At 38.4% G+C, this 12,644-nt stretch overlaps 1 protein-coding gene across 1 annotated transcript in view; it reads left to right on the forward strand.

The window, feature by feature from the left end:
* Positions 1–12,644, forward strand: part of NDFIP1 (Nedd4 family interacting protein 1) — a 43,500-nt gene that overhangs the window by 28,947 nt on the left and 1,909 nt on the right. Inside the window, exons 4-7 of the mRNA XM_033096328.1 lie at positions 1,259–1,346; positions 2,241–2,365; positions 4,713–4,779; positions 7,652–7,757. Of these exons, the coding sequence (XP_032952219.1) occupies positions 1,259–1,346; positions 2,241–2,365; positions 4,713–4,779; positions 7,652–7,755 (384 nt within the window). The 3' untranslated portion in view covers positions 7,756–7,757. The remainder of the gene's footprint in view (positions 1–1,258; positions 1,347–2,240; positions 2,366–4,712; positions 4,780–7,651; positions 7,758–12,644) is intronic.

Here is a 12,644-nt window from a genome sequence, read left to right on the forward strand (position 1 = left end):
ATTTTTAAATATATAACAAACACATTCTTGTAAAAATTTCAAACAGTAGAGGAAATGTGTTAAGTTAGAAGTGGAAGCTACCACTGACCCGTTTTCTCTAGTTCCCGCTCCCCAAGGAAAGCACTACTAACAGCTTGTTAAGGATTTCTGAGCCCCTTTTCTGTGTAGGGCAAGTATTGATTGCCCCGAAATTTTTTTATTTGATTTAATTTGAGGAACCCTCATTGGATTGTACAAGTCTGTCACTTTTACTTTTAAGCATATATTCATTTATTTTTCAACATATCTACATAAGTTGAAAAGGTAGGCTACAATATGTTGGTGTCAGTGTTGGTCAAGATCATATTCTTTCTAGACTTGGAAGGTTATATTTTCAAGTTAGGATGGAAGGGATCCTGTTTGCCAATAAAATTGGAAGTGAGGTTATTTCCGACCTGTATACCAATATAAACAAATGGTGATGGAGTTGAGCAGGGGGCTGCCCCAGAGACTCTTCATGTATGGTCACGCTGTCCTTTTCCCTATGTCAGTCTCAGAAAATACTTGAGCCACTCAATTGTATCTCCTTACTAGGCCCTGGGTTACTGATATTTTGGGCCCTAAACAGGGTCTGGATTATTGACGTTCTAGAATTTAAGCCAAATGTGTAAGTAAATTTTCTCCTTCATATATATAGGAGAAAATTTACTTACACATTTGGCTTAAATTCTGGAATATATGTATACATATATATGAAGGAGAAAATTATATATATAAATATGTCATATGTAAAATATATAATATATACTGTGTATATTATATATGTATATGTATATAATATATATGTATATATGTATATATACATATACACACTTATGTACGAATGTCTATATATGAACTTTGTGAACTTTATATTATTTGAAGTGTATTGTTAAAAAACTTGGATTATAAAATGAAAAACTTTCATTTAGAAAACTATGGAGATAGACGAAAGATTTTTTTTTCTTTAATTTATCTTTTACCTTTAGACAATGAAGTTAAAAACAAACTTAGGTCTTTTTAAAAATTTACTTTTATTGAGGTAACATTGGTTTATAACATTATAAAGGTTTCCGGTGCAAAATGAAAATTTTTAGCATATACTGAGCCGTAATGCTCATAGTTTTAAATTGAGCCAAAGCAGTACATTTCCCCTTGGTACTGCTTATGTCCCTTTCTCTATTTTCCTTTGCCTAGAATTAGTTCACTGTGAATTTACCTTCTTTTTCTTTTCGTTTAGGATGAGGATTTTGTGGGTCGGGATGATTTTGATGACGCTGACCAGCTCAGGATAGGAAATGATGGGATTTTTATGTTAACTTTTTTCAGTAAGTATATCCTCATAGAGCCACTTCCCACAAACCAGAGTGCTTTGGATTATGGGTGAATCTGATGGAATTAAAATAACTAGTTGAACTAATATTTTAATAACATTATATTTATTTGGTACCTTTTACTGAGATGACAGAGCATAGTACACTTTTATCTTAATATCCCTTCTCTTCATCTTCTACTATGAATATCTATGGAAAATACAATTAAAGCAGTTAAGGAGATGTCGCATTTTTACATGAGCTATGTAAGCCTCATCTTTCAGGTCTGCAGGTCCCCTTACTTGTGCTTCTTTCTGCTGATACCTGACCTAGGCTAGGAATTAAATGCCTTTCTCTGATGAACTTTGTTTTGGAAGCTTTATTTTCTAGCGGCAGATCAAAGTCAGCATGATTTTTATCCCTTGATGTTATTCTGCATTATCTTTCCATGTGCCTCTCTTAGAAGTGAGCCACCATTTCTATTATTTGTGGTATTTAGAAGATATAAAGAAATGCAGTGCTTTTAGAGGTGATGTTAACTATCAAAATTCTTAAAAGTAGCAGGATGAATGACTTGGATCAGATTGTTTGGGAGCACTAATGTAATGTTCAAGACATTTATTTACTGAAGTGTAACATACAGTAAAGTCATAAGTACACAGTTTGGTGAATGTTAAGGCATTTTTTAAAGTGAGCAGCAGTAGACAATAGTGTAACACCTGATACTCAGAGAGGATGTTTTCTTGTTTGCTTTGGGGAGGAGGGGTAGGGGTAAAGGTGGTGGAGGGCGGGCTGGGCTGTCTTTTATCCTTGGGAAAGTCATGTAAGCAGGAGAAAGTAGAGAAGGCACTCTTGCTTCTTGGGTAACAGGACCTGTCTGACATATTTTTCACCTCTCTCCTTTTACAGTGGCATTCCTCTTTAACTGGATTGGGTTTTTCCTGTCTTTTTGCCTGACCACTTCAGCTGCAGGACGGTATGGGGCCATTTCAGGATTTGGTCTCTCTCTAATTAAGTGGATCCTGATTGTCAGGGTAAGTTGTACAGCAGAAAAGATAGACTCTGTAGAGAAATAATAAGTAGAATAACTTTGAGTGTTTGATTTTTTTTTTCCCATTTGCTTTTTTTGCATTATGTCAGCATTTAAAATTATTTTCAAACCTTTGTGCTAGTTTCACGAAGATGAACCTAATCAGTTACAATTGATTCATGCAAACAAGTTTTGTAGTTAAATCTAGTGACTATTGGTGATCCAGGGACATCTATCCTACAAGTTGTTCACTACCTGCTTTCTCTGTTTTTAATGTTTCTAATATATGTGTTTGTTCTGAAATTAGTTGTTTTTATAATAAAAAGAAGGATATCACGTCTCATTACTTCTAAAGTTTTAGTTTATCTTCTTCCCTCCTTCGCTCTCTTCTTTTCTCCCCGTTTTCTCCCTTTCTTCCTTGTTCTCTTCCTCCCTCCCTTCTACGATTGTTTATCAGTAGTATCACTGGTTATGCCAAAATGTTTGGGGAGTCAAAACTGTTTAACAAGTGCTACTCCATGAGGGACCTTATCTGTAAAGTAAATTAAAGATATCTTCGGTTATTTATTTGGAAGTTACCGGTTAAAATTGCATGAAATAATTTAAAGTTATAAAATATCTAGTCTCTTCAAGTACCCTCAGATAAGTTTATTCAGATAAGTTTATTATTATTTTTTATTCAGATAAAAAATTATTATTATTATTATTTATTCAGATAAGTTTATTGTTATTGTCAACTTTCTAGATGAAAACAATGTATTCATCATAAATTGACATTATTAACTAATTAATGGGTGTTAACTGACCACTGGAGTTTTTTCAAACTTATTTATTCTAAAGAATTTGTTAATATTTTTTGGGATTCCAAGTTCCTTTGAGAATCTGATAAAAATTACGGGCTTTCCCCCCAGGTAGTTAATGTATATACTCATCTAAAACATGGACTTTAGGTTAATAACCCAAGCCCTAAAGCGGTTTTTCATTCCTTCTCTAAATCTTAATTGTCATTAAGAAATAAAACATTATATTTTAATGCTCAAACTACATTAAACTTACCACCAAAGCCCCCAATAGAAAACAGATAAAATTAGTTACCAATTTTTTTAAACTAAAATTTTGAGTAAAGTGACTAAACTTTAAAGTTGAATTTAATGAATCAACTTGTATCAGTTAGGATGACTTTGTCTGCAAATAACAGAAAACTTAGTTCAAACTGGCGTAGAAAACAGTGGGAAAAATTTATGCTTACGAAAATAAGTCCTGACATGGAGGTTAGTTAAATCAGTGTTTCTTTGACGTCATCAGAGAAACTGACGTTTCTGCCCAGCATGCTGGTATAGCCGCTGCTCCCCGAGGGTCAGGGCAGCTCAGCACATCAGAAACACAGTGGTTGTTCAACAGAAGAGAAGGAACTATTTCTTCTTTCCCTTTCTCTTTAAGAGCAGGGAAGCTTTCTCAGCAGCCCCCAGTTCCCATCGACCAGAATAACATCGTGTGCCAGTCCCTGGCAAAGGAATGGGGTTATCATGATGAACATAGAAAGCTTCCAAGGTCAAGGCATGGCTGGAGGAGTAAGAACAGACGCAGGGCTTATTAGAAAGGAGGCCAGATAGTTGGTTTGGGCACTGGGTAAGCAAAGTAAAAGCATCATCCAAACACATTTCTGGGGGCCGGCCCAGTGGCTCAGGTGGTAGGAGTGCCGTGCTCCTAATGCCGAGGCCACTGGTTCAATTCCCACATGGGCCAGTGAGCTGCGCCCTCCACGGCTAAGATTGCAAATAACAGCTCTCCCTCTCCCATGAGCAGCTGGAGGTTGGTGTGGCTGCCGTGGGCTGCAGCTGGCGAGAGCTTCCATGAGCTGCTGTGAGCGGCCGACTGACTGCTGGCAACCGACTGCCTCAGCCGGAGGGAGCGCAAGGCTCATAACACCAGCGTGGGCCAGGGAGCTGTGTCCTACACAACTAGACTGAGAAACAACGGCTTGAACTGGAGTGGGGGGGGGGGAGGAAGGAAAAAGGGGGGGAGCATTTCTAGAAGGACCAGTCTTATGTGGGCCAAAAATAAAGATTTAAAAAACAGATTTGAGCACTTTCAAAACAAGTAGTCTATAAATCTGAATGTTATCATACTTCAAGATTGCTTTTTCATGGAAGGAAATACATTTGCATGTGTCATAAGCATTCCCAAACAGTAATATATGAAATACTTTCACTTATTTAAAAAATGTTATTATAAGAGCTAAATGACAGCCTTCGTGTACACAATAAAGTCTTGTGTTTTGTGTGCCCTTAAGTTAAAATGGGAAATTGTATCTGCTAAGCTGCTATGAAATGTTTTGCTTTATTTTTCAGTTTTCCACCTATTTCCCTGGATACTTTGACGGTCAGTATTGGCTGTGGTGGGTGTTCCTGGTCTTAGGTAAGTGCTTTTAACATAGACAAAGAGAGAAAAGATTATGTTAAATTTTAGAAGTAAAATTACTTTTAGTAAACCCTCACCTTGCTTGCATATATTACTATAGGGTAATAAATTAGTCAGCAATACGTATAATTTTAAAAATATTTCTCTCAAAGATTAGGCTGTTATCACCATCAGAATAACATGCGTGTTAATAAAATGCCTCTCAGTGGTGGTAGGTTTTTCCTAATCTATTCATATACACTTCTCAGGTTCCCAACGTGTCCCAGTGGGACATATTCATAAGACGACTTTATAGCCTGTAGATTTTTTTTCTCCTTGTGGGTTATTACCGCAGAGGGTTCACAAACAACCCCAAGTTGCTTATAGGCTTGTTGTAATCAGTTGAGCTACTCCTGAGTGTATGTGTCCCATCTTCAGCTGAATCTGTCAGTAGAAAACAGAAAATATATAGCCTTGCTAAACAGAACTTCTGGAAGAACCACTATTGGGTTTCCAGAATTCTTTAGTTCATTATTAGTGAGAATAAGAATTATTTTGTGATGGGGAAGAGGCTGTGTTTTTTTTAATGTCAGACATTTCAGGTTGTTGGTCTTAAGATTGTATTTTTCGCTCTAAATATTTATTTCAAAATCTTTTCTTCCAAGACATTTTAAAGCAAAGAAATGAACATTGAGATGAATGAACATCATTTCTCTACAATAATAGCAGGGCTGCTCCATAGCTATTGCTCTGCTTCTGTGACATCACTTTTTTCTGTCTCCTATTTTGGGCCTCTTGTTGCCTCCTTAATGAAGATCCTCGATGGCAGTGCTGTTAATGGGTCTGGGTAGCACAGTACAGCTTCATGCCCAACAGGTACTTAGTACGTCAGGACCTGCCTTTCTCACCGAGGGTGACAGAGCCATCCATGCATTGCTGACCCTCAATTTTATTTAAAAAGTGCAAGTCCTCCATCATGCCGTCCCTCACCGCCCCACGAGCATCGTCTACTCTGCTGTTAGTCACTGGAATTCTAAGGAAAGAGAAGTAGTGATTCCCCCCCTCCTTTGATTATTGAGGAGCTTATTAATAAAAATGACTACAGGAGAGTTACTTTGCAGGCAGTCCTTTGGTTGCTTATTCTCAAACTGTGTCTTTAAGAGAAAGGCTGACCCCTTCCTCTTCCCGTAAGCCTAAAGTCCAAGCAAATCCTGCATGGATCAAAGAAGAACCACTAAGGTGATTATTGACAGCATAGATAGTTTAAAGAAATTTAATGGACTGATTTTCTGCCTATGTTAAAGTTTCATGGGAGATAAATTTATAATACTTTATAATTGATCATTCTTGCTATCTTACTGCTTACTAGTAAGCAAATAATAGTGAGGCTTTAGATGTGTACTTAGTTTATTTGGTCCCAATGTTTGGGTCATTTTTGGAACTTCTCTTGTGGAGAGAACCAACTTTTTTGGAGTTTTTCCTACAAGGTGCAGAGTTCTTAAACTGGCAGCTCATGAGCTACATCGAGCCTGTAAGTTGTGGTTTGTTTGTTCTACAGTTATTTTCAGAATATTTTTTATTAGTTGCCATCATTTAAAAATCAAGAGTCTACACATAAAATATTTGATTTTTTTTTTTTACTTTTGTTACAAATTGGAATATCTACCAAAACTGGCTTACACTCCCACATGGCACCCACCTTTTGACTGGAGCTGACTTGTAGCTGCCCCCTCCATACAGGTTATGTGCGCTCTAGTTCACTAGGATCCCCGCACCCAGCACTTGAGCGGGTGACCCCTGCTCTGTAGTCCTGTTGCTTTTGGTGCCAAACAGTGGTGTTCACTGAGCCCGTGCTAATGAGTCTTGGTTACTGACAAAACCCCATTCTGAGCACAGAGTTTTCTGCCACTAAGTATATGTTAAAATGTGTCCAGAAGAAGTGGTTTCCTAGGGCTGGGGAGAGGGGGTGTGGGGGAGAACAGGCTAATGGGGAGTGACTGCTAATGGGTACACATTTTTTAGGGGTGATAAAAACGTTCTAAAATTAATTATGGTTTTGGTTGTACAACTCTATATAACTATACTAAAGGCCAGTGAATCATATACATTAAATGGGTGAACTTTATGGTATGTAAATTATATCTCCATAAAGGTGTTTACAAAAAATGTGTCTAAGACTCAGGGACCGTCTCTGAAGGAGGAGGCCGGAGTGTCTGAGCCCCCATTGGAGGGGCACGTCACCTTCCAGCTGCCTCTCCCAAGTGGTGCAGACTGCAGGGAATGTATGGATTCTGGTGTAGCCGTGCAAAATCAGTCTTACTCCTTTACCCGCCTGGTGAAGAAACGAAAGGCCCCTGTTTGTATGGAGTTCTTAAGACTAAAGAAAAGGAGTTGAATGTTGAGATTACTGCCGTGTAATAGGTGAGGAGGTCCTGACATCTAGTGGACAACGTTCTGTACTGTCGATGGGGGAAGAAGCCCATGACAGGAAAAGATGAAACTCGTTTTCACTTGAGAAAAGCAGTTTATGATCTCTCTTTTTTGGAGTTAACTCTCTTGGAATACTTTTTTGGAACTCAGAAGGAAGGTTTTGATAGTGCTTCTCAATGAGGCTCCCAAATGTGAATGTTTGGCCACATCTTATTTTTTATTTCCTTTTTAGACCAATTAGATTCTGAATATGCAAAAGAGACTTTTATTTGGTTCTTGAGATTGTTTGCTTACTGAGAAATGGAAAACTTGGAAATTTTGGAGGAAATTGCTCGTGTTTCGATGGCTTTTAGCAGAAAAACGATGAAGTAGTGCCACCAAGAGGGAGGGGTATTTCTGGGGAGAGGACTTAATGTAGATATTATAAATTCATTTTTAACTTTTTTTTTTTTTTAATTAGGCTTTCTCCTGTTTCTCAGAGGATTTATCAATTATGCAAAAGTTCGGAAGATGCCAGAAACTTTCTCAAATCTCCCCAGGACCAGAGTTCTCTTTATTTATTAAAGGTATTAATGGAAAGAAAATGTATTCTAGTCCCAGTGTGTCTTGTGATGCATTGCAGCTTTCTGTTCAGGTTTAGGGTAGAGTGTTCCTCCTGTGGGTAGGGGATATAGAAAAGGTAAGGAAGCCGCAGTCCTGGCCTTTAGCAGTTTCTGGTTTTGAGTGGTGTTTCTACAAAAAGCTGTGGAAAAAGGTAAGTTACAAAAAACTGCCGTAGGAGAAAACATTATCTCATATTCTGACAATGCAGAAAAGACGGGGTCTTAGTAGTCATCAGGGAGCTAGGATATTTGGCTGGGACTTGGGGTTTTAGATCTTTCAATCCTAAATCCCAAAGTCACTGCTTACTGTTGTGCCAGTTCCAGAGGGCAGTATCGAGAAGGAGCCTTTGAGGCCCTTCTCGGCTCAGCTCTGATTATATGGGGCCCCGAAACCCCGAGTTGGAGACACCATGGGGTCCTTTAGGAGCTCCTTTTACCTGGGCTGCTAACAAGCACACCAAGGTTTCCATTTCTTACAGTTAGAGAGGCTTTCTGGTGCTTTGCTTCAGGGTCACACCCTGATGTTACCACGCTGGTGCTATGAGGATCAAACCCATGGAAAGGAAGGGGAGAAGGGGCCTTTTCCCGGCCTAGAACCGGAGGACAAGCCCTGCCGAGGCTCACCTTTCATTCACCCGTGGTCTTCCCCAGAGGCTGACTCCATCTTACATCAGTAGCTGCAAAAAAGAAGAGTTAGGGAGTCTTGGGAAAGAGTACCGGAGAGCAGCTTTTCTGGCAACAAGGTCTGATAGGCCTTCTTGGACTTCACTCTTCGTTCCTTCCGACTGTTGAGTGAGTCAGTCCTGGCCTGGCCCCTAGGTATCTTCAGTAACACCTGGGGGCCAGGCCGATCAAAGGGCTCAGGCAGGGCTTTGTAAAGGGTGTAGGGAGTGAGATAAACCAGAAATGGTAGGCAGAATTTCTACTAGTGAGAGTTTGGATGGTGTGGGGAAGAATTTCAGAATCACTTGAGGCAGAGTGGAGAGCGGAAATACAGGCATGGGAGTGTGGTGCTTGCTCAGGAATAGCAGTCTGATTGTAGTATAAGGAGTGTTGAAGGTCAAGGCTGGACAGCCAGGTTGAGACAGTGTTCTCAAATATCTTGAGTACTAAGGCCATTTACAATGGGGTCAGTAGAATTTGTAGAGTAGCCCTTTTTTAAGCCCAGGGACGGTTGGCTCAGTGCAAGGCTAACCCCATGTGAACATCAGTTTGTTCTGTATTCACTGTTGGGTTATCATAGTTTGTATACAGTTAATATGCTAAGAGTGGACTTCTCAGTTTATAGATTCATGTAGGTCTTAGAATGTGTGTTTCTCAACAAGACAGTATCTACCATATTTAATTTTCCAGGTGGTGGGGCAGCATTGAAGGTTTTTAAGCAACAGAATAATATGATGTACATTCAAACAGAACTTCTTGAATGTAACAAAATTTTTTTCAAACATGGTATAATAATAACATTTATCAACTTTCCTATATATCAGATGCTGTGTTAAGCACTTTACATGTATAGTTAAATGTACTTATGCAGGTAACAGAAGGCTTTAGTGATAGATAAGCTCTACAACATGCATGGTGGAGTGGATTCATAATGCATTTTTTATGCATGTTAAAGCATACAAAGGACTCAGTCTTGTGTTGGTTATAAAGTTGGTTTCCTCAAGGGAATATGTACTTTTATTTGAAAGAAAATTTTAGTCATTAAGAGTACCATTCGTGTTTATGATTTTTTAAAAGAAAGGTAATGTTTTATTGTGTGTTTAAAAGTGTGTAGCATGTCCTGAATTTGAAACACCTTGCAAAGACTGGATACTGACCCGCTGGCATGGCCCTAATGCCCGTGATGGGTCTTTCTTTGTGTGTAAGACATCCTAACTTCAGGAGGCTTATCAGATGTTCTGTGCAGGTTTATGCAATGATCATTGTCATCTTGTTTTCCTCTCCATGTCTGATTATAATTTATAGTTACTTCTGAGCCTTAGGTTTAACTATTACCTACCAGAGATTCAAAAGTTAATTCTTTGGGATTGCCACAGTTTGCCTTCTTGCAAAGGGCGCTGAAATCACCTACAGATTTCCCCTAATCCATTGGTGCCCGAAATATACTAAGGGGACAGATTCCTTGTTTTTCTATAAGTCTAGTTGAAAGGTAGCTTTGAATTTCTAAATGGACTGAGGTCACACCTCTGTCTATTCTCTTCATTCTTCTGTTAGAGGGAAATTTCCATCTTTATTGGGGGATTACACATCTTCTTCATCTTGTTTCTAATACGTAACAAATAACCAGGTGGAGAGAAACCCTGAACTCAAGGTTTTCTGAATTGTTAAGGACTTTATTGAGGTTTTTTTGTTTATAAAATTCATTATTGTTTTGTTTTAATTTTCTAAACTCCATGAAATGTTTTATGGGAGTATCCTAAATGTAAAGAAAAGCATCTTTAGGGTTATGATTTGAACTAGGCGGTCCTTAGTAATAAAGCTGTTGGAGTTGTGAAGGGAGATTACAGGCCTGCTTGTTTCTGTGTTTTGGAGTCAGGAGCCTTAACGGTGCTTCAGGAGTTCTCAGGAAATCAGAGTCTGTGAGCTTCCCCCGTTGGAGGGCAGAGGAGGGTTTCTTTGCTTTTCTGTCTGACTTTGCTATTCTAGTTGATTTGAAATCATTCCTGACATGCCCAGAGGATTCAGAGCTCTAAATGAAAGGTTTGGGGGCTTAGAGCAGCATTTAGAATTCTAATGACTTCCTTACTAATTTTCAGTATCCCCAGAGGGGATAAGCCATAATATCCCATGAGACTGAAGTTCTTTTGTCCGTAGGCAGGGTAAGAACTGTCCGGACGGAATGTTTTCTTTAGTTCAGAGGAAATTTAGTTTAATTAAGTTTAAAGATGTACTACAGAAACATCATGTAAAGTATGAAGAATTTATTGTTTTTCATTGAGACTTCTTACTTTCTTTAATGGAGATGTCACTAGTTAAATGTCAGCTGTAGGCTTACTTTTTGCCAGAAAGACACCGGGTAGGGAATTTTTAAAATAACTTTGCTGTATCAGAATAACAACTCAATTCCTATGCTGTACTAAGATCTAGCATTTTACTGGAAAAAAGTATAAGCATAGTGACTTTTCTATTCAGGCTACCCAAAACATAGTACACACAAACAAACCTTGAAATGATTCCAAAAGGCCTCTTTCTAATCAGCCAAAGTAGATGTTACAAGCCGAACACTATCATAGGGGCAGCTCAGGTTCCTTTTGAAGCCCATTTAAGCTTAAAAAAGGAAATTTGGTTTCCTACCCCACAGTAAGAAAAGCTAGAAGGAACTACTAGAGGTGGGCACAGTGGCATCAAGGAGACGTATGACTGAGGAAGCAGAAAAAACAATATTCCTTCTATGTTGTTGAAAGAGAAACAGGTACCTTTTAGAAACATCTTTATCTGAAATGGTAAAAAATGTAAGGTATTCATACTTTTTCTTATTTACCAGTTAATGGGAAAATAAATTTTTATGGCTTACCATTTCCTCTGGTGCTGCCAGGTAATTGAGTGGTTAGCTCCAGCAGCTATAAGGTGGTAACACAGTTAAATGGGATCTAACACTATTCCAAAAGCTCTTGTATATATGAAGCTTGCTCGATTTTAAATTCTGTAATTTTAACCACATCTGAAATAGAAGGTGAGAGAGAGTTTGTAAGTCCTGGCATTAGTGAGATAGAGAGGGGGCCCTTTGTAGTCAGTGACTGCTGTGACCTGGTGAGCTATATGTGCCATCAGACTTTTTCCATATGATGAGAAATGCTTTTATTTCTCCCTTTCTATAATCTCCCTCCTCTTTTGTACCTCTCTTACTAAAGAAAATTCTCCTTGAGTTAAAGTTTGATTTGTTGGACTCTTATAAAGTAGCAGGACAAAAATGTTTCCATGGAATTTTTGCTTAAAAAAAAAAAATCACAGTGTCCAAGAAGAAATGGTTGTCTTTCTCTTGGAATTAAGTGATCTGTAGGCTGTTGGATTCCTGTTGTTCCTGAAGTGATAGGATAGGATCTACAGTTTAGTAATGACGTACATGGTCCCTAAAACCTGTCTTCCAGTTCGTGTTCCACCCTTGTTTTTGCAACAACTTGAGAGTTAAGTTGATGTAAACAGGCCTCCAGGTCTTAGAGAACAGTGAGCGACTCTCAAGCAGTTTTCATTTGGCATTGGTGTGGTGATTAAGATCACCCGTTAGTAAACTACCTGGGTCCTCTTAGTGGATCTTTAATTTTTGTTGGGTGACTATGACTTTGGGGGTTCTATTATAAGCTAATTAACTTCTGCGGAAGCTGCAGGAACTAAGGAAAGTGGCCAGGTAGTTATCTGGGTCATATGATACGTTCTTTTAAACGCTAGTGTTTTGACCTAATAGTAATTATTACATTAGTTTTCATCTATTAATAGAAATTGATAAAACTAAAGTTATTTAGGTTTCTGTTGAGTTCAGGCTCATTGCAAAAACCTCCATTTGACATTGGTCTACCAGTTTTCTTTTTGCTCTTTCTTGGCTTTTAGAGTTCCTTATATATTCTTGTGTTTTTGTCCCTGTACATTTTGAGGCCTCTCAATCTAAAGAATAGTTGCACTTGTGTGGCCTCTCAATCTAAAGAATAGCTGCACTTGTGTTGGTATCATTGGTTTACTTCAAAAACACCAACTGAATTTGGAATTTGGAAAAATGCTAACAGTTTTAAAAAGAATATGTTGATTTCCTCCAATGTTGTAGCTTCTCTGCATGTTGTCAGCCTTTTAAAGACTCATGCAGTTGTCTAATCAGAAAAGATATAAAAGGGCTGGTTGTGGTTTTTACAGTAATTT

The sequence above is a fragment of the Rhinolophus ferrumequinum genome, chromosome 24 (genome assembly GCF_004115265.2).
Source record: "Rhinolophus ferrumequinum isolate MPI-CBG mRhiFer1 chromosome 24, mRhiFer1_v1.p, whole genome shotgun sequence".
Classification (NCBI taxonomy): domain Eukaryota; kingdom Metazoa; phylum Chordata; class Mammalia; order Chiroptera; family Rhinolophidae; genus Rhinolophus; species Rhinolophus ferrumequinum.